The following is a 24688-nucleotide window of genomic DNA, read 5'->3' as shown; positions in this document are numbered from 1 at the left end:
ATGCTGCCTGGCCTGCTGCGTTCACCTGCATTTTTTATGTGTGTTGCTGGAAAAATCCGGAGCCGAGTCCCGAGAGACCGACTTCCAACCCCTGCGACGCTGCTGGTGCCGAGCTGTATCGACCTCTGCCCGTTCCTTTGGGTTCATCGGCTGCGTGGAGAGGGTGATACTGTTACATGGGCAAACACTTGCTCTCCATATCGGCACCGCCCTGGCTCGTGTATCTCGACCGCTAGGACGCAACATCGACGGTCGACACAGCCCGCTTTCTCTTTCTGTAATAAAATCAACAGATTCTGACAGGGTTGCGGAGGACTGGAAAATTGTAGATGTCACTCCACTCTTTAAGAAGAGGAGGCAGAAGAAAGGCAAATGTAGACATAGCCTGACCTCAATCGTTGGGAAGATGTTGGAGTCGATTGTTAACGACGTGGTTTCGGGGTACTTGGAGGCACATGATAAAATAGTCAGCATGGTTTCCTCAAGGGAAAATCTTGCCTGACAAAATTGGTGGAATTCTTTGAAGAAATAACAAGCAAGGTAGACGGTGGATGTTGTGTACTTGGATTTTCAGACGGCCTTTGTCACGGTGCCGCACATAAGGCTGACAAAAGCCCATGGTATTACAGGAGAGAAACTGGCATGGTTAGAGCATTGGCTGATTGGCAGGAACACAGAGTGGGAATAAAGGGAGCCTTTTGATTGTCTGCCGGTGACTAGTGGTGTTCCGCAGCGGTCCGTGTTGGGACCGCTTCTTCTTACGTTACACGTCAGTGACTCGGATGACGGAATTGATGGCTTCGTGGCCAAGTTTGTGGACGACACGAAGATAGACGAGGTGACTGCAGAAAGACTTAGATACATAGATTAGGACAATGGGCAAAGGAGTGGCAGGTGGAATAGTGTCGGGAAGTGTGTGGCCAGGTACTTTGGTAGAAGAAATAAAAGTATGAACTATATTCTAAACGGGGATACAACTCAGAAATCTGAGGTACAGAAGGACTTGGGAGTCCTCGTGCAAAAGGGCTTAACTTGCAGGTTGAGTCGGTGGCGAGGAAGACAAATGCAACATTAGCATTCATTTCGAGAGAACTACAGTATAAAAGCAAGCATGTAATGCTGAGGGCTCACTTGGAGTATTGTGAGCAGTTTTTAGGCCTTTTACTTAAACGATGAGCTGACATTGATGAGGGTTCAGAAGATTCGCAAAAGTTATTCCGGGAATGAAAGGGTTATCGTATGAGGAGTGTTTGATCCTCTGGGCCTGGACTCGCTGGAATTGAAGAATCATTGAAACCTATTGAATGTTGAAAGACCTCGATAGGATGTTTCCTATGGTGGGGAAGTCTGGGACCAGAGGGCACAGTCTCAGAACAGAAGGACGTCCCTTTAGAACAGTAACAAGGATAAATTTCTGTAGTCGAAGGGTGACGAATCTGTGGGTTCATTACCATGGATGGCTATAGAGACCAAGTCATCGGGTATATTTAAAGTGGAGCTCGATGGTTTCTTGATTAGTCAAGGCGTCAAAGCTAACGGCGAGAAGCCAGGAGAATGGGGTTGAGAGGGATAATGAATCGACCATGATGGAACGGTGGAGCGAACTCGATGGGCTGAATGGCCTAATTCTGCCCCTATGTCCCTGCGGTCTGTCTGCTGTGACCCAAAGCGAGGGTCAAGAATAAATCTGTCTTTCATTGAAAATATAGATGTCCGCTCACAGTGCCTATAACAAGGTAGCATATTAATTAAAACCTAATTACCAACGACGTACCTGTAGGTCGAAAAGGGAGGAGGTCCTGAAGAGAGAATATAGGGAGTTAGGCAGAAAGCTGAGAAGCAGGATCTCCAGGGTAGTAATCTCTGGATTGCTGCCTGTGCCAATGTGCCAGTGAGGGTGAGAATAGCATGACTTGGCGGATGAATGCGTGGCTGACGAATTGGTGTTGCGGGGGGCAGGAATTCAGATCCCTGGATCATTGGGATCGCTTCTGGGGAAGGTATCACCTGCACAAAAAGGATGGGTTACACCTGAACTGGAGGGAGGGAAGCGATATCCTTGTGAACAGGTTTGCTCCAGCAGTTTAACAAGTATTCTCCTATGGGAGAATGAGGGTTTAAACTAATTTGGCGCGGGGTGGGACCCCGAGTGACGGGGCAGTACCGCAGTGAGACTATGAGGAAGGCTGGGCTGTTAATAGGGCAACATTGCGGTCCGTGGGATGGGTTGAAGGTGGATGGGTTCAAGAGTTTGGAAAAACGAGGATAAAACAAATGGGGAGAGTGCAGGAGAGGGTACGAAATTCTCCAAAATACATAAAAGAGACAATTTTTTAGAAACGTATAATAGTTTAACTTCCGGTAACATGGTGTCATAACTGAAGAGGGTGATAATACAAGACTGGAGGTTCTATATATGAATGCACCCAGTATACAGAACAAGGCAGATGGTCTTGTGGCGCAGTTAGAGATTGGCAGGTATGATGTTTTGGATATCAGAGTGGACGCCGGAAGATTATAGTTGGAACCTTGGATCCACTTTGTAAGGACGGCCAGGAAGAGGGGTGGGGTAGCTCTGCTGGGAACAATGTACATGGACAGTAAAATCGTCTCCGTAGAAAGAGATGACATAGGATCGTCAGATGTAGGATCTCGGTGAGGTGATCACGGGAATGAAAGGGTAGAGTATGAGGGGCGTTTGATGGCTCTGAGCCTGTACTCACTGGAGCTGAGGAGCAGTACTTTATATTCCATTTGGGTAGCCTCCAACCTGATGGCATAAATATTGATTTCTTCTTCTGGTTTAAAAAAAAACGCTCCCCCTTCCCCTCTTCTTCTATCCCGCACTCTGGCTTTTTACCTCTTCTCACCCGCCTATCACCTCCCTCTGCTCCTCCCAACTCTCCTCTCCGATCAGATTCCTTCCTCTCAACCCTTTACCTTTCCCACCCACCTGCCTTCACCCATCACCTTCCAGCTAGCCTCCTCCACCCCCCACCTTCTCACTCTGTCTTGTCCCTTCCTTTCCAGCCCTGAAGAAGGATTTTGGACTGAAGCATTCATTTCCATAGATACCTGAACTGCCGCCCCCAGCATTTGTGTGTTGCTTACAATACTCCAGCTGTGGTCTAACCAGAGTTTTATAAGACTGCGACATTACCTCACATCTCTGGAACTCAATCCACCGACTAGAAACATAGAAACATAGAAACATAGAAAATAGGTGCAGGAGTAGGCCATTCGGCCCTTCGAGCCTGCACCGCCATTTATTATGATCATGGCTGATCATCCAACTCAGAACCCAGCCTTCCCTCCATACCCCGTGACCCCTGTAGCCACAAGGGCCATATCTAACTTCCTTTTAAACATAGCTAATGAACTGGCCTCAACAGTTTGCTGTGGCAGAGAATTCCACAGATTCACCACTCTCTGTGTGAAGAAGTTTTTCCTAACCTCGGTCCTAAAAGGCTTCCCCTCTATCCTCAAACTGTGACCCCTCGTTCTAGACCTCCCCAACATCGGGAACAATCTTCCCGCATCTAGCCTGTCCAATCCCTTTAGGATCTTATACGTTTCAATCAGATCCCCCCTCAATCTTCTAAATTCCAACGAGTACAAGCCCAGTTCATCCAGTCTTTCTTCATATGAAAGACCTGCCATCCCAGGAATCAATCTGGTGAACCTTCTTTGTACTCCCTCTATGGCAAGGATGTCTTTCCTCAGATTAGGGGACCAAAACTGCACACAATACTCCAGGTGTGGTCTCACCAAGGCCTTGTACAACTGCAGTAGTACCTCCCTGCTCCTGTACTCGAATCCTCTCGCTATAAATGCCAGCATACCATTCGCCTTTTTCACCGCCTGCTGTACCTGCATGCCCACTTTCAATGACTGGTGTATAATGACACCCAGGTCTCGTTGCACCTCCCCTTTTCCTAATCGGCCACCATTCAGATAATAATCTGTTTTCCTATTTTTGCCACCAAAGTGGATAACTTCACATTTATCCACATTAAATTGCATCTGCCATGAGTTTGCCCACTCACCCAACCTATCCAAGTCACCCTGCATCCTCTTAGCATCCTCCTCACTGCTAACACTGCCACCCAGCTTCGTGTCATCCGCAAACTTGGAGATGCTGCATTTAATTCCCTCATCCAAGTCATTAATATATATTGTAAACAACTGGGGTCCCAGCACTGAGCCTTGCGGTACCCCACTAGTCACCGCCTGCCATTCTGAAAAGGTCCCGTTTATTCCCACTCTTTGCTTCCTGTCTGCTAACCAATTCTCCACCCACACCAATACCTTACCCCCAATACCATGTGCTTTAAGTTTGCACACTAATCTCCTGTGTGGGACCTTGTCAAAAGCCTTTTGAAAATCCAAATATACCACATCCACTGGTTCTCCCCTATCCACTCTACTAGTTACATCCTCAAAAAATTCTATGAGATTCGTCAGACATGATTTTCCTTTCACAAATCCATGCTGACTTTGTCCGATCATTTCACCGCTTTCCAAATGTGCTGTTATCACATCCTTGATAACTGACTCCAGCAGTTTCCCCACCACCGACGTTAGGCTAACCGGCCTATAATTCCCCGGTTTCTCTCTCCCTCCTTTTTTAAAAAGTGGGGTTACATTAGCCACCCTCCAATCCTCAGGAACTAGTCCAGAATCTAACGAGTTTTGAAAAATTATCACTAATGCATCCACTATTTCTTGGGCCACTTCCTTAAGCACTCTGGGATGCAGACCATCTGGCCCTGGGGATTTATCTGCCTTCAATCCCTTCAATTTACCTAACACCACTTCCCTACTAACATGTATTTCGCTCAGTTCCTCCATCTCACTGGACCCTCTGTCCCTTACTATTTCTGGAAGATTATTTATGTCCTCCTTAGTGAAGACAGAACCAAAGTAATTATTCAATTGGTCTGCCATGTCCTTGCTCCCCATAATCAATTCACCTGTTTCTGTTTGCAGGGGACCTACATTTGTCTTTATCAGTCTTTTCCTTTTTACATATCTATAAAAGCTTTTACAGTCCGTATAAAAGCTACTGAAGGCCAACACTCTTAACCACCCTAACAACTTGCGTGGCAACTTTGAGGGATCTATGGACCTGGACTCCAAGATCCCCCTCTTCCTCCACACTTTCATTAACTCACCACATCACCCTCCATTTTTCTGTCGTCCATGAACCTACCTAAGAGTTTCTTAAATGCCTCGGATGTATCTGCTTCTACCACCATCCCTGGCAGGGCGTTCCACGCACCCACAGCTACATGTGTAAAGAGCTTTACTTTGACATAACTTTCCTTCATTCGTCTTAAAATTATAACCGCTGGTATTTTGGTTGGTGAGGTGGACATACGTCTCTACCAAAGGAGGTGTAAGGTGCTCCTTCCCTCCACTAGCCTGCAGGTCACCCTTGGGCAAGGTGTAGCCCCTGCTTAGCCCCCCGATCAGGGTCACATGAAACCATGGGAGCAGGTGGTGGATGGTCGTATGAGCAGTCGGTGCAGTTCACAAGTCCTGGTGATGCTATCACTGACGCCAGGCAGACAATCTCTGAAGAGTATTGGTAATGGCTGGGGGGATCACCTGTCTTGTAAAGACACTGCCCAGAAGAAGGCAATGGCAAGCCACTTCTGTAGAAAAATTTTGCTAAGAACAAAGATAGCGAGTGCCCACGTCAAACGCCACGGTACATTTAATGATAGTCATCACAAACCACTTCCACCCCAGGGAAAAATCTCTGGGTGTCCACACGATCTATGCTTCTTATTATCTTGTACACCTCTATCAACTTGTCTCTCATCTTCCTTCGCTCCTAAGAGAACAGCCCCAGTTCACACAACCTATTCTCATTGTACACGCTCTCTAATCCAGGCAGCTTCCTGGTAAATCTCCTCTGTACCCTCTCTAAAGCTTCTGTAACCTTCCTATGCTGAGGTGACCAGAACTGAACTCAATACTCCAAGTGTGGTCTAACCGGGCTTTTATAGAGTTGGGCAGCATTCCTGAAATGTTGCTCCAAGATTTCCTACATCTGCAGAATCTCTTGAGGACACAGATGAAACAGGCACACCCCATTCCCCAAGAAAACCCCTTCCCTCCAATTGTCCAACAGATCTGGTGTTGGAAGTATATAAAATTTATTTTACAGATCTCTTAGCTGAATAATCACATTTACATAATGAATATACCCTGCTGGTTAAAAAATAAAATTGCGAATCTCCACTCTGGGCGCCAGGAAACGCTGCCTTGATCAGGACAGAGGTCAAGTTGATGACTACAGTCCAGCCATTCGTTAATTGTCCAACACTTGGAGAGAAGCTCACGCTCCTCCTCTCCCCAAATTCACAGCCGGCTTCACGGCTCCACTCCCTGGTCCGGTGAGGTCCGGGACACTCAACTGTGGGAAGCTTCGCAAACAGTCGGGTCCCGGGACGGAGTAGACTGGGAGGGGAGTGGGGGCTTACAGTCTAGTTCAGTGGGGCATATACACAGGGGGTGAGAGGTGCCTGAGGGGAAGAGGGTCGATGAGAAGGGAGAAAATGAAGAGGAAAGTGTGAAGGTCTGTCGGGGGGGAGAAGGGTTATGACAAAGTGGGATCCATGAGGGAGACAGGTGGGGGCTATGAGGGAGACGGGTGGGGGTGGTGAGGGAGATGGGTGGGGGCTGTGAGGGAGATGGGTGGGGGCGGTGAGGGAGATGGGTGGGGGCGGTGAGGGAGACGGGTGGGGTCTGTGAGGGAGACGGGTGGGGGGTGTGAGGGAGACGGGTGGGGGGTGTGAGGGAGATGTGTGGGGGGTGTGAGGAAGACGGGTGGGGGCAGTGATGGAGATGGGTGGGGGCTGTGAGGAAGTCTAAGCAGCCATGAGGGAGAGGGATGGGGGGTGGATGTAAGGGAGATGAGGCAGGAAGCATGAGGATGGGGAAGGTGTGGGGGGGAGGGGAGGGCTGATAAGGACGGGGGGGCATGATGGAGGGAAGAGGACAGATAATGTGGTCGTGGGACAGGGCAGATGGAGGGGAGGGGGAGGAAGGGATGGTGGAGATAGTGTGGATAGAGGGTGCTAGAATGTGAATAGAGGGAAGCCGGGAGGAGCAGAGGCAGGGAAGGAGAGTGCAAGGGGGTGGTGGAGGAGGGAGGGAGTGGGAGAGGCAAGGGAGGGGTTGAGAGGGAGGGGAGGGAGCCAGTTTAGAGGGAGGAGACTGTGTCTGAGGAAAGGGGGACCCCATAGTCAGCCTCCTGCACGGCACACCCTCTGTGCCCCACCCTACACCTCTCCCCTGTGTCCACCTTCCCCCTCGGCCTAGAGGCCGGGCTCCTCCTCCATGTTGAAGCTACTCCGGCGGCTGCTGCCCTTGGAGACGGCGGGGGAGACGGAGGAGAGCAGGGGGTCGCCTGCCCCCACCGGCGAGAGCGGACCCTCCATTAGCACATCGCCCAGGCCCGAGTCCAGCTTCAGGGGGTAGGGCAGCTCATCCAGGGACTCCATGCCCAGGTCCAAGCCCAGCCCCAGGCCTGGCTCCAGGCCCAGCTCGAAGGGCGGGCCGGTCTCAGCCCCCAGCACCGGCGCAGCCAGCGACATACACTCTGGGGCTGACGATTCCTGCTTGATGACCTGAGCGGCCAGCTGGGCAGTGCTGAGGCCCGAGGGGGAATTCAGCGACAGGCCGTGCACCCGGGCCTGGATCTCCAGTTCCTGTGGAGGGGAGGAGGAGAGAGAGGGAATGGAGGGAAAGAATGAGGGGGAAATGACAGAAGGGGGGTGTTGGGGAAGAGAGAGAGGGAGGGTGGAGGGTAAGAGACAGTACAGGGGAGAGAGAGAGAGAAATAGAGAGGGGAAGGGAGGGGTTTGGTGAGAGAGGGGGAGAGAGACAGAGTCAGGAGAGAGGGACAGTGAGGAGGGAGAGCAGGACAGAGGAGGAAGAGATTCGCATGGAAAGAGAGGGAGAGGGAAAAGGGAGGGAGAGGAGAAGAGGGAGGTGTAGAGAGAGGGAGGGGTGGAGGGAGGGAGGGGTAGAGAGAGGGAGGGGTAGAGAGAGGGAGGGTTAGAGGGAGGGAGGTGTAGAGAGAGGGAGGGGTAGAGAGAGGGAGGGGTAGAGGGAGGGAGGGATGGGGTAGAGAGAGGGAGGAGGTAGAGAGAGGGAGGAGTAGAAAGAGAGAGGGAGACATAGATGTTAGTATCTCCTTTCCATCAGATAGGGCCCTTTCCCTATCACAGAGGCCTGTGGGTAACGGCGACGGCCATTGCCCCTCACCTGTATCCGCAGCAGCAGGACCCGGTTGGCGTGCTCCAGCTTCCTCTGCCGGGACTCCAGCTCCTTGGAGCGGCTGCTCTCCTTCTGCAGCTTGCGGATGTAGTCCACCGACGCTTTCAGAATGGTGCCTTTGTTCCAGCGGGCTTCTCTGTGGGGTGGGGGTGGGGGTAGGGAGACAGGAGGGGAGACACCCTGAGACTCGAGAGCGTGCAGGGAGCCTGCGCTCGACACGGTGGCCTCAGATCACTGGGTCAAAATGTCCCACTGTCGCTCCCTCCCCACAACCTCACACATCTACAGCACCTTCCTACTGGGTAAGAAACTCAAGACATTCAGACAGGACAGAGCATAGAACAGTGAACATCACAACACAGCAATCGGCCCTTTTATTATCTATGCTTATGACACCGAATCCCTCCTGCCTGTACTGAGTGCACACCCCACACCTCCCTGCACATTCAAGTGCCTGTCTTAAATGAGATACTGTGTAGAGTCGGCCTGTAATGAGCTCTTTGGGCCTCTGCAGGGCGCCAGAGAGCACTGACGCCCAGGGTTTCTCAGTAAACCTGAATTGGTTAATGGTTGTTCAATGCAAATTGTTAATCGTTTACAGTTCCTTGCGTTTTACCTTGAGCGACTTGCCCTTGATAGCATTCTAGCTGCATCACCGTTTGGTGGAGGGGCTACCGCACAGGATCGATACAAGCTACAGAAAGTCGTAAACTCGGCCAGCTCCCTCATGGGCACCGGCCTCCAAAGCAACCAGGACATGTTGAAGGGGTGCTGCCTCAGAAAGGCCGTGTCCGTCGTTAGGGATCCCCCATCACCCAGGACACGCCTTGTTCTCATTGCTACCATCAGGGAGGAGGTACAGGAGCCTGAAGGCACACACTCAACAATTCAGGAACAGCTTCTTCCCCTCTGCCATCAGATCTCTGAATGGACATTGAACCCAAGGACACTATATATACTTCTAATATACAGTCATATACAGTTTTGATTACGTATTGCTAACAACGGATTTCAGAACACATGCCAGTGATATCAAACCTGATTCTGATTGTGATTTCTGGTGTGTTCTGTTTAGACTTGTTGAGTTTATTTTGATAGGCTTGGGGATTCCACGTTACTTGTGTTATTTAGCAGACGCCCGATTAGCGCTAATTGCAGGGTCCTAGGTTAACGTCTGCGTGGGAGTTTGCCCTTCCTGCACACTTGGGTCCCCACATCACCAACACACATGGTGACATCGGCCCTTTCAGCAGCACCGCCCAGCAGCCCAAATTTAACCCTGTCCTCACCACGGGACAATTTACAGTGACCAGTTAACCCACCCGGTATGTCTTTGGACTGTGAGAGGAAACCGGAGGACCTGGAGAAAACGCACCCATTGCAAGGGGAGGATGTAGAGAGGCTCCTTACAGAAGATGCTGGAATCGAACTCCACACTCCGGAAGGCCCCGAGCTGTAACAGCACAGCGCTAACCGCCACGCTACTGCGTCTAGCAGCCTGGTAAACACCCCTGTTGTATTCACCTCCATCACCACTCCAGGCTGCGCATTCTGGGCACCTGCCACTCGGTGTAAACAAGAAACGCGCCCCTCACATCTTCTCTGAACTTATCAAACATCTACAATCCACAGTTCTACCTGAGTCAATCACCTTCGTCACCTCCTTGAAAACAATGAAGTTACTATAACCCTCACAAAACCATGCTGACTCATCAAAGAACCTTATAGCATAGTACTGGACTTTAACCTACTCTAAAGTCAATCTAACCCTTTCCCCCTACATAACCCGCCATTTTTCTTTCATCCATGTCCCTGTATAGGAGTCTCTTAAATGTCCCTGACGGGGTGTATGGGGTGTCAGGGAGGGGTAGCACCTCTGGTGGGGGAACACGTCGCATCCTTTTCAAGGCGGTTAGTCCACCTTTGGTCCCCACCTGGCACTCAGCTCTCACCTGTGGCTCCCCGTAGCTGTTTGCATGCGACAACAGCCACACCCCGGGCAACGGCTTCGACAAGCTGGCTAAACCAGGTGAGGGTAGCCGATGGGTCTCAAACCCTCAGTGAGATAGGGAGTTGTCTATCCCAGCATGTGAAGACAGACTCCGGCGGATTGAGCGGACGAGACCAATAGAAGGTCCAACAGTCAAGAATGTGGAGCGTGTAGAGCAGGACAAGACACAGAAGACATCCTGGTCACCCACTGCACCGAGTCCCATCTCCAGCCGTCTCGACTCTGTCTTGCCACTGGATCCAGATGGGAATTGGGAAGAGAGAGTGAGGCTGACGCTGCGCAACTCTCCCTCACTTAAATCCAAATCAAGCGCTGGTCTCAACACCATCATAATGGTGTCGAGGTCCTCATCGACGTCGATGATGGACGAACACACAGATGTCCCTGATGTATCTGCCTTTTCCACCACCCCCGGCAGTGTGTTCCCCACACTCACCAATTACTGTCTAAAAAACTTACTTCTGGCATCCCTCTACTTTCCTCCAATCACCTTAAAATGATGCCCCCTCATATTAGCCATTTCCGCCCAGGGTAAAGGTCTCTGGCTGTCCACTCGATCTGTGCCTCTTATCATCCTGCACGCCTCGATGAAGGTACGTTCACTCCAGGGAGAAAGGTCCGAGTTTATTCAACTTGCCTTCCTCAGACACGGTAGCGGTGCAGCGGTTAGTGACCAGCTCCTTTGTTTTGCTGAGCGGACCCCCCCTTCCCATGACCACCCACGTGGGTTTCCTCGCGCTCAGTCCAAAGACCTACTGGTTGGTAGGTTTGTTGGTCACCGTAAATTGTCCCGTGATCGGACTAGGATTAAGTCGGGTTATTGCTGGGCCGCGCGGCTCGAAGGGCCAGAACGGCCTATTCTGTTAATAAATAAACAAACATGCTCTGTAATCCAGAAAGCATCCTGATAAATCTCCTCTGCACCCACATCCTTTCTATAATGAGATCACCACAACTGAACAGAATACTCCAAGTGTGGTCTAACCAGGGTTTTGTAGAGCTGCAGCATTACCTCAAAGCTCGAATTCAATCCTCGAATAATGAAGGCCAACACGCCATACACCTTATTAACCACCCTATCAACCTGCGCGGGAACTCTGAAGGATCTAGAAGGGCCGAGACGGCCTGTTTCCATGCTGTAATTGTTGAATTGTTAATCTACGAACACGGATCCCCAGGATCCCTCTGTTCTTCCACACTGCTAAGAATCCTGCCATTAACCCTGGATTCTGCCTTCAAGTTCGACATTTCAAAATGAATCACCTCACGCTCTCCTTGCATTGAACTCCATCTGCCACGTCTCAGCCCAGCTCCCCAGACGTGTCCTGTTGTAACCTACAACCCCACCCCCCCCACACTACCCACAACCCCACCAAGCTTTGTGTTCTCAGGCCATGGTTTTCCAATCGCTCGTGCAGCCTGTAAGTTAACAAACTTCACGTCACATGCCGGTGATAATAAATCTGATTCTATCCCTCAGAATCCTCTTCGATAGCTCCTCCTACTGTTGTGCTTGTGCAAGACATAGGTACACTCACAATATTAAAAAGACATTTGATCAGGTACACGGTTAGAGACCACAAAACCATAACACATGGGAGCCGAATTCGTCCGTTTAGCTCATCGAGTCAGCTTCGCTGATTAATTTCCCTCTCAGCCCCAATCACCTGTCTTCATGCCCTGACTAATCAAGAATCAACCTCTGCCTCAAATATACTCAATCGCTTCGCTCCACAGCCGCCTGTGACAATGAATTCCACAGATTCATCACCCTCTGGCTAAAGAAATTGCTCCTCATCTCTGTTCTAAAGGACATCCGTCTATTCTGAGGCTGTGCCCTCTGATCTTAGACTCCCCCCACCACCGGAAGCATCATCTCCATATCCACTCTATCAAGGCTTTTCAACATTCGATAGATTTCAATGAAGTGCCCCCGATTCTTCTGAATTAAACCTTTCAATCCCAGAATAATCTCTGTGAACCTCCTTTCAACCCTCTCCAATGTCAGCACGTCCTTTCTATGATAAGCAGCCCCAAAACTGCTCACCAGTGCTTTATAGAGCCTCGATATTACATCCTGGCTTTTATACTCCAGTGAGAGATTGGAGGATGAAACACAGACAAATAGAACTAGTGTTAGATGGACATCTTGGCTGGCATGGGTGAGATGGGCCGAAGGGTCTGTTCCTCTGCTATGTGACAGAGTCAAGCAGAAAGGGTGAGAGTGCAACGACTGCAAAGGTACGTACCACTGAGATGCAGTGAACTGAGGGGCCTCACTCTCTGTCGGATCCCTATATGGCTCTGCTGATATATCGTTCCTGCCTGGGAGAGTGTGATGGGATGGTGTGGAGGGAGCTTCACTCTGTGTCTGACCCCGGGAGTGTGTGATGGGACGGTGTGGAGCGAGCTTCACTCTGTGTCTGACCCCGGGAGTGTGCGATGGGACGGTGTGGAGGGAGCTTCAGCCTGTGTCTGACCCCAGGAGTTTGTGATGGGACGGTGTGAAGGGAGCTTCACTCTGTCTGATCCCAGGAGTGTGTGATGGGACGGTGTAGAGGGAGTTTCAGTCTGTGTTTGACCCCGAGAGTGTGTGACAGGTCAGTATGGAGGGAGCTTCACTTTGTGTCTGACCCCAGGAGTGTGTGATGGGACGGTGTGGAGGGAGCTTCACTCTGTGTCTCACCCCGGGAGTGTGTGATGGGATGGTGTGGAGGGAGCTTCACTCTGTGTCTGATCCCAGGAGTGTGTGATGGGATGGTGTGGAGGGAGCTTCAGCCTGTGTCTGACCCCGGGAGTCTGTGATGGGACGGTGTGGAGGGAGCTTCATTCTGTGTCTCACCCTGGGAGTGTGTGATGGGATGGTGTGGAGGGAGCTTCACTCTGTGTCTGATCCCAGGAGTGTGTGTGATGGGATGGTGTGGAGGGAGCTTCACGCTGTGTCTGACCTCAGGAGTGTGTGATGGGACGGTGTGGAGGGAGCTTCATTCTGTGTCTGACCCCAGGAGTGTGTGATGGGACGGTGTGGAGGGAGCTTCATTCTGTGTCTGATCCCAGGAGTGTGTGATGGGACGGTGTTGAGGGAGTTTCACTCTGTGTCTGACCCCGAGAGTGTGTGATGGGACGGTGTGGAGGGAGTTTCACTCTGTGTTTGACCCCGAGAGAGTGTGACGGGTCAGTATGGAGGGAGCTTCACTCTGTGTCTGACCCCGGGAGTGTGTGATGGGACAGTGTGGAGGGAGCTTCACTCTGTGTCTGACCCCGGGAGTGTGTGATGGGATGGTGTGGAGGGAGTTTCACTCTGTGTCTGACCCCGGGAGTGTGTGATGGGACAGTGTGGAGGGGGTTTCATTCTCTGTCTGACCCCGGGAGTGAGTGATGGGATGGTGTGGAGGGAGCTTCACTCTGTGTCTGACCCCGGGAGTGTGTGATGGGACGGTGTGGAGGGAGCTTCACTCTGTGTCTGACCCCGGGAGTGTGTGATGGGACGGTGCGGAGGGAGCTTCACTCTGTGTCTGATCCCAGGAGTGTGTGTGATGGGATGGTGTGGAGGGAGCTTCACGCTGTGTCTGACCTCAGGAGTGTGTGATGGGACGGTGTGGAGGGAGCTTCATTCTGTGTCTGACCCCTGGAGTGTGTGATGGGATGGTGTGGAGGGAGCTTCACTCTGTGTCTGATCCCAGGAGTGTGTGTGATGGGATGGTGTGGAGGGAGCTTCACGCTGTGTCTGACCTCAGGAGTGTGTGATGGGACGGTGTGGAGGGAGCTTCATTCTGTGTCTGACCCCAGGAGTGTGTGATGGGACGGTGTGGAGGGAGCTTCATTCTGTGTCTGACCCCAGGAGTGTGTGATGGGACAGTGTGGAGGGGGTTTCACTCTCTGTCTGACCCTGGGAGTGAGTGATGGGATGGTGTGGAGGGAGCTTCACTCTGTGTCTGACCCCGGGAGTGTGTGATGGGACGGTGTGGAGGGAGCTTCACTCTGTGTCTGACCCCGGGAGTGTGTGATGGGACGGTGTGGAGGGAGTTTCAGTCTGTGTCTGACCCCGGGAGTGTGTGATGGGATGGTGTGGAGGGAGCTTCACTCTGTCTGACCCCGGGAGTATGTGATGGGACATTGTGGACGGAGCTTCACTTTATGTTTGACTCCTGGTGTGTGTGATGGGATGGTGTGCATTGAGCAAGGGAAGGCAAGTTGATTTCCCCAGTAATTCACCCCAGCTGGCGTTGTCGGGAGAGGAACTCACGGATCATTCGATTTTGGGATCATGGCTCCCAGCTCCTTGATCCGATCATTAATGTTAAACCTCCGTCTTCTCTCAACTGTGGACAGGAGGGAGAAAGAGTGAGTGGGGCAGCCAGTCTCCCTTGGTGATACCCGAGAACTCAGCGATCCCTCCTCCCTCATCAGCCGGGTCCCAGAACATTAGAAAGGGGAGGCATCAACAATGGTGGGGGAGAAGATGGTGGGGCTGCAACCGAGTCGGTGAGTTTCTCCTTCCCGATCCTCAACTGACAACCATTACCCCGCTTTCCAGGTGCCGGACCCTCGGCATTCTGGGTGGGGTGTTAGGTCAGTGTATTTAAAGTGCCTCGCATCACAACGAGCAAGGCTAACAGCAGCTGCGACGATCCCCCTCCCCGTGTACAGCAAGGCAACTGGCCACGGGGGTGGCGGGTGTCTGTGCAAGGGTGGGGGGGAGAGTGGGGAGGAAGGAGTTGAGGAACCCTTCCCTGCGGACGAATCCCTCGGCGCGACCCACCTCCCCAGAGCATGGCCCACCTCTTCCCCATCCCACACGGCATGACCCACCCCTCCCTGCACCAAACAGCGTGACCAGCCCCGCCCTTCCCCATCCCTGCACGGCGCGACCCGCCCACACTTACTGAGGTTATGGTTGTCTTTCTTCTGTCGTTCTTTGATCAAAGCTTTCATATCGACATCTGTGAGTGTGGGGGGGGAGGGAGGAAGAGGGGGAGGGGGAGTTTTACTTATTATAAGCTGAATTAGGGTGCGTACAGGCCCTCCCCGGCTTACAAGCCCCTGACCCATGTGCGGACATTTGGGAGACCGGCTGGATGGCGGGGTGAGAAGAAAGGTGAGGAGTGGAATGGAAGTGGAGCGGAGAAAGCAGAGGGGGTGGGATGGGGAAAGGAGGACAGCAGGAGAGAAAGGGGAGGGGAGGGAGAGGGGAGAGGGGGCAGTGGGAGAGGAGGAAGAGGGCAGAGGGGGTAGAGCAGGGAGGAGGGAGGGAGAGGGGAGTACGGTGGAGGGAAAAGGACGGGAAGGGGAGTAAAATGAGGAGTGGGGCAAGGAAAGTGGAGATGGGAAGGCGTGAGAGTAAGGGGAGGAACTGGTACAGAGGGGCAGGGGAGAGGAGGACAGGACACAGCTGCAGAGAGGTGGACAGACATATATTTCAGAGGCGGGTGAAAGCTGGCGAGGAGTACAAGTAGCAGCCGGTGGACGCGTCTCAGGGAAGACAGAACGCCAGGCCCGGAAGCGTGGCATGCGTGGCCAGTACCTGTGGCATCCTTGGCATTGGGCAGCTTGGCTGGGCAGGAGTTGCTGATGGTGACGGCAGCTTTGCTCAGGCCTGGGTTGGTGTACGCGCTCATCAGGGTCCCAGACACCGGCAGCTGTGGGGACAGAAATGGGCAGGAGGGGGTAGGGGAAGCAGAGAGTCCATTAGAAAGCCATCTCAGAGACCCCATATAGTCCCGGGAGGAAGGCGCCAGCGACTCTGGTCTCTCAGACATGGTGGAAAGGCTGAGCAACTTCAATTACTTTCTCACTGGGCCCAGCACATTGATGCAACCATGAGGAAGGCACACAGGCAGCTCGTGAGGAGGAGATTCAGCATGTCGTCAAAGACTCTGACAAACTTCTACCGTGCAAAGCTGTTTCACTGGCATCGCGGCCTGGTGTGGGAATCCAATTCACAAGTACAGAAGCAGTGGTGGAACTCAGCCAGCTTCACCACAGAGCGATAGAGCACTATAGCATAGAAACAGGCCCTTCAGCCCGTCTCACTCATGCCAGCCTGGTTTTGCTGCCCAGTCCCATCGACCTGTACCCAGACCACAGCCCTCTGTACCCCACCCATCCATGTACCTAGCTCTTCAATGTTGCAATCAAACCCACATTCACCACGTCCGCTGGCAGCTCGTTCCACACTTGCACCACCCTCCGAGTGGAGAAGTTCACCCTCAGGCTCCCCTTTGATTTCTCACCTTTCACCATTAACCTATGACCCCTAGCTCTGGTCTCACCCAACCTCAGAGGAAAAAGCCAGCATGCATTCACCCTATCTATACCTCTCAAAATTTTGTATACCTTTCATCAAATCTCCTCTCAATCTTCTCCGCTCCAGGGAATAAAGTCCTATATAGGACTTTATTCCCTGGAGCGTAGAAGATTGAGGACTTTATAGGATATAATGGATATTATTTTTATAGGATATGATGCGACAACACTGGTGCCAAGCTGTATGGGTCCTAATGCCCTTCCCTTGGACAACATTGGTGTTGTGGAGAGGGGAGACTTGCAGCATGGGCAACTGCTGGTCTTCCATACAACCTCGCCCAGGCCTGTGCCCCGGAGAGTGAAGACTTTCCAGGCGCAGATCCATGGTCTCGCAAGACTAACGGATGCCTTAAATTTATACTTGCATTTGCACAGTTTGTTATCTTCTGCACTCTGGTTGATCTTTCATTGATCCTGTTATAGTTACTACTCCATTGACTTGCTGAGTACGCCCACAGGAAAATGAATCTCAGGGCTGTATATGGTGACATATTTGTACTTTGACAATAAAATTTACTTTGAACCTTTTCTACAGAGCAGAGGTTTTGACCCTGGAAAACGGCTATCGGCTCCTTTGCTGCCTCTCAGTCTTATAAACCATTCTCAGCTCTTCCCTCAGCTTCCGTTGTTCCCAAGAAAATAACTTCTCACGCCCTCTAATCCAGGTGAACCTCTCCTGCACCCTCTCCCAAGCCTCCACATCCCTCCTGAAATGGGGCAACCAGAATTCACTGCAATACTTCAAGTGCAGTCTAGCCAGAGTTTTATAAAGTACCAACGTAAATTCCTGACTCCTGAACTCAATGCTTTGACTTATAAAGGTAAGCATGCCGAATGCCTTTATAACCGTCCTGGCAACATACAGCCACTCTTGGGGAGCTGTGGACTTGGACCCCAAGATCCCCCTGTACATCAACTTTATTAACAGTCCTACCATCAATGTGTACCGCTCCCTTCCTAGGCTTACACCTCCCTGGACTGAGTAGCATCCATCATTTCTCTGACCACATCTACAACTCAACCATATCCCACTGTACCATTTGGCAAACTCCTGCACTGTGAACAACGCCACCACCTTCGTGCTAACCCGTCAGCACACCGATGCATGCTTCCACGTACTCCCCGCCCCACGACACGTGGCAGGGGAGGGGGGCAGGGGGAGGGTACCCACCGAATATTGTCAGATCGCCCCAGGAGGAAGTAGCAGGGCTCCCCGTGCCTGGAGTTGGTGACACAGACGGACATGTTGGAGGGGCTCCTCGCTAAGAGATGGACAGAGACAGAGAGAGGGAGAGAGACAGAGAGACGGAGAGAAAGAGAGAGACAGAGAGAGAAAGAGAGAGAAAGAGAGACAGACACAGAGAGAGGGGGAGACAGAGAAAGAGAGAGAGAGAGAGAGAGACAAAGAGAGAGAGGGAGAGAGACAGAGAGAAAAAGAGAGACAGAGAGAGAAAGAGAGAGGGAGGAGAGAGAGGGAGATGACTTGTGATGAATAAGCAGGAATAGGATGGCCAAATATGGGAGGATAAAGTGTAGGTTAGGGTGTGTGTGTGTGTGATTGGGTGAAGGGATTTAGAATGTAAGTCTATTGCACACTCTGGAGCAGAAGGTGGCAGTAATGCACCATTAAGCTGGGTGCCAACCACCATAAAACAAGACGGAAAAGAAGAACAATAAAATGCTAACCTATTCAACCTTTCCCTATAACTCAGGGCCACAAATCCTGGCCGCATCTTTGTAAATTTTCTCTGCACCTGATCAAGCTTTCCTGTAGGTAGGTGACAAGCACTGCACACAATACCCCAAATTAAGAGGAAATCTGGAGATGCTGGAAATCCGAGCAACACACACAAAATGCTGGAGGAACTCAGAAGGCCAGGCAGAATCTATGGAAAAACGTACAGTTGACGTCAACATTTCGGGCCGACTGTACTTTTTTTCCATAGATGCTGCCTTTTGTGTGTGTTACGGTTACTCCAAATTAGGCCTCATCAGTATCTTATTCAACTTCAGCGTAACATCCCAACTCCTGCACCCCCTGACTTCATAAATGCCAATGTTGCAAAAACTTTTCTTTACGACTCTACCTACCTATGGCACCACTTCCAAGAAACTATGGAGCTGTATTCCCAGATTCCTTTGTTCTAACGCACACTTCACTGCCCTATCGTTCACCACAGGGCTGAAAAGAAGACACGTGATAGGAGAGGACAGTGGACCATGTGAGAAAGGGAAGGAGAGAGGAACCAAAGGGAGGTGGATGGGCAAGTGAGGAGAAGGGGGAGAAGGGGGAACGAGAATGGGGAATGGAAAAAGATAGCAAGGGGAAGGTGGAGAAATCTCCAGAAGTTAAAGAAATCACTGTTCATGCCATCAGGTTGCAGGCTACCAAGAAGGAAGGAGATGTTGCTCCTCCAATCTGAGTGTGGCATCCTCATGGTGGCGAGGGAGACATGGACAGGCACATCAGAACGGGAAGTCAGACTGAAATGGAGGCCCACCGGGAAATCCCACCTCTAATGGTGGCGGGACAATTGCCCAGTTTACGGGGGGTCTCCCCAACGGGGGACCACACTGGGGCATCTGATACAGCAGATGACCCTGACAGTGAATAAAATACAGGTGGGGCATGTTCCCCAGACTGCTGGAAACCCCTGCAAGGAAGGGACACTCACCGTGTTGGGCATTTGCACCCCGATGTCCAGCAAGCCCAAACCATCGTCGTTGTAGCTCGATTCCAGGCTGATGATCTCATCAATAACATCGTCAATCTGTGTTGGGAAAAGTGGGGGGGGGGGCGTGCGGTAGGAAAGAGGAGGAGACGGAGGAAAAGAATGGGTGGAGAAAGGGAAGGGGATGAGATGGAGGGGAGAGGGGGTAGATGGGGGATGGGAGATGGAGGGGGAAGGGGAGGGGGATGGGAGATTTTGTGGAGTTAGGGGAGGGGGAAAGAGGACAGGAGGAAAGTGAGAGAGCAGGAGTGGGGAGAGGGGAGAGTGGGAGGGGGTGTGGGAGAGGGGGAGTGGGGGAGTGGGAGAGGGGGAGGGGGTGGAGAGCGAGTATTAAGGGAAGAGAAAAGGGAAAAGGGGAAGGGGAGGACAAGGAAGATGAGGAGGGGGGTGGTGCGGTGGGTGATGGAGGGAAGGGGAGATGGGCATCAACTTGTGAATATCATTCTTTCCAGTCGTATAACAACGTACCTCACACCCCGGGCAATGCTCCCGCACTTGGAAAGACAATCCCAAGCCCCCTAACGTGGATCCTCCCACCCCTCCCTTTCTGAAACATCCCTCCACCTGCCCCAGCTCCTGCTATGTCCAGCCGACTCCCCTATCCTTCCCCGTGTCGGGATGGAGCCAGGAGAGGTGCTGGAGCTTGGTGCTACAATCGAGCTGACGGAGCATCTCTGGAGGGGGTTTGGGGGCTCAGACAGTCGACAATGAATCCAGTCGAAGAAGTTCCATACCTCCCCCGACTAACACAGATGTTGAGCCTCTCGTTCCATTCCCCCTTCCCAGTAATTGTTCAACCAAAATACTCCCCAGTTAAGATGACTAAACAACCCTGGGACATCTTGCTGACCTATTAAACACCACCACCAAGCTTCCCCATCACAGACATAGGCCCTTCAACCCATTGATTCTCTGCTAGCCACCTATTATACCAGACAGATGATTCACGCAGTGGGAAACCGCCATTCCGCCAATCAAGGTCATGCTGACTCCCGCCAGCTCCCATTCCCCGCCATTCCCTCTCCCCACCACCAGTGAGGGAGGGTTGAAAACTTCTGCTCAACGACAGGATCGAACCTCTCCCTTCCTCCCTCCCCAGTCACCCACCTCCGTCTCAGTGTTGGAGCCGATGTTGAGCAGGACCATGGGGCTGCCGGGGGTGCTCCCACCGGCTCGGGAAGGCGTCCGCTCCTGGGGTCCGGGCGAGGCAGAGGGGACAGCGGCGGCAGCGGCAGCCATGGCTTGGGAGGCGGCCGACTTGTTGCCCAGGGTGGTGGAAAGGTACTGCTTGACCTGCTGCCTCTGAGACTGCTGGATGTGGTACTTGGTGGGGTTCTCCAGATGGGTCTGCACCTACAGGGGGACCAGAGCCGGTCAGAATTATAACAATCAACACAGGCCCTTCAGCCCCTCTCATACATGCCAGCTTAATATCCCTCGTTCAAAGCTTGTCCCACCCGTCCATGTGTGGCTCATATCTCCCTAATCTGTTCAAGGGGCTAAAGAAACTTGGCAAGTCACCAATTTTTATCAAGGCACCATAGAAAGCATCCTATCTCGATGTATCACGGCTTGGTATGGCATTTGCTCTCCCCATGACTGCAAGAAACTGCAACGTTGTGGACACAGCTCGTGGGCTTTTGGCTTTTTTCTGGCAGCCCAGTCGAATCACGACTCATTAGCAAGGTAGACACAAACGGAGCGGCCATTGTTGGAGTGGACCAGCGTTAAGAGTGGGGATGCTTTGGATCAGCAGGTTCTGTGATAACAGGCTTGGGTGAGGTAAGTTTCTGAGAAGTTCCTTCTTCATCTATTAGTGCATAGTTGGTGCAGTCAGAAAGGCTCCACACTGTTCTGTACGTTCTGTGGTATGAGAGAATTCTGGAAGACCTCCAGCCCTCCGGATTTGCACATCTGCACTGTGCACCGCGTTGCAGCTCCACAGAGAACATATGAGAGCTGCAGGTCAATGACCTTGAGATCATATGGGAAACTAAGGAGGTGATGGATAGGAGCTACAGGGAGGTAGTCGCCCGAGGTTGCAGGAGCAGAAACCTGGGTGACTAACAGGAAAGGGAAGGGAAAGCGGCAGCCAGTGCAGAGCGCCCCTGAGGCTACTCCCCTCAATAATAAGTACGCCACTTTGGTTAGTGTTGGGGCTGGGAGGACCCAGCAGGAGGGAGCCACAGTAACCGGGTCTCTGACACTGAGTTTGGTACTCTAGCTCAGCAGGGAAGGGGAGAAGAGGACTGCAGTAGTGATAGGGGATTCCACAGTTAGAGGAATAGAGACAAGATTCTGTGGTCGTGATAGAAACACCAGATGGTTTGTTGTCTCCCAGAGGCCAGGTTCAGGGGCATCTTGGGACAGGCAAGTCCAAGGAGGAGAAGGGTCAGCAGGCAGAAGTCTTGGGACATATTGGCACCAATGACATAGGTAGGAAAAGGAAGGAGGCCCTGAAGAGAGAATTTAGAGAGTTAGATAGAAATAGGAAAATGTGTAGCTCGGGTGGTTGGTGGTTGGGCTGAGTTGTTCTCCTGCCAATCCATTTGTAAATTTTTCGTCACTGTACAAAGAGACATCATCATTGTGTGTTCTCCGAATACTTGGCTTTTATATATGATTGGCCGTCACCGCGGAAACTCAATTGTGACATAGTAGGGGGTCTCTTCACTGATTGGCTGCATGGCAAACTCTGTGCATTGGCTGGAAATCTGTCTGCACTGGCTCATAAATGGGATCGAGGTCTAGTTGTCTGTTTAAGAATTACTCATTGAAAAATAAACTATGCTTCAGGGAATAAAGCCCTAACTATCCAGCCTCTCTCCGTAACTCAGGTCTTCAAGTCCTGGCAACATCCTTGTAAATTTTCTCTGTACTCTTTCAATCTTATTTACATCTTTCCTGTAGGCAGGTGACCAGAACGATAGAACCTTAGAACATTACAGCACAGAAACACTCCATTCGGCCCTTCTAATCTGTGCCAAAACTTTATTCTGCTAGTCCCATTGACCTGCTCCCAGTCCATAACCCTCCAGCCCTCTCCCATCCATGTATCTATCCAATTTAGTCTTAAAACTTAAGGGTGAGCCCGCATTTACCACATCAGATGGCAGCTCGTTCCACACTCCCACCACTCTCTGAGTGAAGAAGTTCACCCTAAATCTTTCCCCTTTCACCCTAAAGCCATGTCCTCTCATATTTATGTCTCCTAATCTAAGTGGAAAGAGCCTATTCACATTTACTCTGTCTATACCCCTCATAATTTTGTAAACCTCTATCAAATCCCCCCCTCATTCTTCTACGCTCCAAGGAATAAAGTCCTAACCTGTTCAGTCTTTCCCTGTAACTCAACTCCTGAAGACCCAGCAACATCCTAGTAAATCTTCTCTGGACTCTTTCAATCTTACTGATATCCTTCCTATAGTTAGGTGACCAGAACTGTACACAATACTCCAAATTTGGCCTCACCAATGTCTTATACAACCTCACTATAACATTCCAGCTTCTATACTCAATACTTTGATTTATAAATGCCAGGATGCCAAAAGCCTTCTTTATAACCCTATCTACCTGTGACGCCACTTTCAGGGAATTATGTGTCTGAACTCCCAGATTCCTTTGTTCTTCTGCACTCCTCAGTGCCCTACCATTTACAAGTACCTTGACTTGTCCTTCCAAAATGCAACACCTCACACTTGTCTGCATTAAATTCCATCTGCCATTTTCTGGCCCATTTTTCCAGTTGGTCCAGATCCCTCTGCAAGCTTTGAAAGCCTTCCTCGCTGTCCACAACACGTCCAATCTTAGTGTCATCAGCAAACTTGCTGATCCAATTTACCACATTATCATCTAGATCATTGATATAGATAACAAACAACAATGGTCCCAGCACAGATCCCTGAGGCACACCACTAGTTACAGGCCTCCAGTCTGATAAGTAATCATCCACTACCACTCTGTCTTCTCCCACACAGACAATTTCGACTCCAGTTTACAACCTTTCCATGGATACCTAGTGTCTGAACCTTATGTACTAACCTCCCATGTGGGACCTTGTCAAGGGCCTTACTAAAGTCCATGTAGACAACATCCACAGCCTTTCCTTCATCTATTTTCTTGGTAACCTCCTTGAAAAACTCTACAAGATTCGTTAAACACGATCTACCACGCACAAAGCCGTGCTGACTATCCTTAATCAGCCCTTGGCTGTCCAAATACTTGTATATCCAATCTCTCAGAACACCTTCCAATAATTTACCTACTACTGATGTCAGGCTCACTGGCCTGTAATTACCTGGTTTACTTTTGGAGCGTTTTTTAAACAACGGAACAACATGAGCTACCCTCCAAACCTCTGGCACCTCACCTGTGGCTAAGGACATATTAAATATTTCTGCCAGGGCCCCTGCAATTTCTACACATCTCTCTCAAGGTCCGAGGAAACATCATGTCAGGCCTGGGGGATTTATTTACCTTTATTCACTGTAAGGCAGCAAGCACCTCCCCCTCTTTAATCTCTATATATTCCATGACACTACTGCTTGTTTCCCTTCCTTCCATATACACTATGCCAGTTTCCTGAGTAAATACTGATGCAAAAAAACTGTTTAAGATCTTCCCATCTCGTGAGGCTCCACACATAGACAACCACTCTATCTTCTGGGGGACCAATTTTGTCTCTTACTATCCTTTTACTCTTAATATACTTGTAAAAAACCTTTTGGGTTTACCTTCACATTATCTGCCAAAGCAACCTCATGTCTTCTTTTTGCCTTCCTAATTTCCTTCTTTAGTATTTTCTTACATTTTCTATACTCTTCAATTTCCTCATTTGTTCTTTGTTGCCAATACCTGCTATCCACCTCCCTCTTTTTCTTAACCAGATCGCCAATATCCCTTGAAAACCAAGGTTCCATTTGCCTTTAATCCTGGCAGGCACATGCAAACTCTGCACTCTCAAAATTTCGCCTTTGAAGGCCTTCCACTTACTGAACATATCCTTGCCAGAAAACAGCTTATCCCAATCCACTCTTCCTAGATCCTTTCTCATTTCCACAAAATTGGCCCTTCTCCAATTTAGAACCTCGAGGACCAGATCTATCCTTATAATTAACTTGAAACTAATGACATTACGGTCACAGGACCCAAAATGTTCGCCTACACATACTTCTGTCACCTGACCTGTCTGGTTCCCTAATAGGATATCAAGTATTGCATCCTGTCTCGTAGGTACCTCTATATATTGATTTAGAAAACTTTCCTGAACACATTTGACAAACTCCAAGCCATCTAGCCCTTTCACTGTGTGGGAGTCCCAGTCAACATGTGGAAAGTTAAACTCCTC

General features: G+C 50.8%; 1 protein-coding gene across 2 annotated transcripts in view; it reads right to left on the bottom strand.

Moving 5' to 3' along the window:
- Positions 1-4951: 4951 nt before the first annotated feature.
- The window catches only part of praf2 (PRA1 domain family, member 2), an 83563-nt gene continuing 63826 nt past the window's right edge, over positions 4952-24688 (bottom strand). Inside the window, exons 4-10 of one of the 2 annotated variants that reach the window (XM_063035106.1) lie at positions 20449-20694; positions 19285-19380; positions 15828-15942; positions 15190-15246; positions 14550-14625; positions 8281-8428; positions 4952-7721 (exon numbers count right to left, since the gene is read on the bottom strand). In XM_063035106.1, coding sequence (XP_062891176.1) covers positions 7329-7721; positions 8281-8428; positions 14550-14625; positions 15190-15246; positions 15828-15942; positions 19285-19380; positions 20449-20694 — 1131 coding nt within the window. In that variant the 3' untranslated portion in view covers positions 4952-7328. The remainder of the gene's footprint in view (positions 7722-8280; positions 8429-14549; positions 14626-15189; positions 15247-15827; positions 15943-19284; positions 19381-20448; positions 20695-24688) is intronic. The other variant, XM_063035107.1, reaches the window with a different exon arrangement.

Source organism: Mobula hypostoma, chromosome 28, assembly GCF_963921235.1.
Source record: "Mobula hypostoma chromosome 28, sMobHyp1.1, whole genome shotgun sequence".
NCBI lineage: Eukaryota > Metazoa > Chordata > Chondrichthyes > Myliobatiformes > Myliobatidae > Mobula > Mobula hypostoma.
Note: the sequence above shows the minus strand (reverse complement) of the source record. Positions and strands in the feature narration are given on the sequence as shown.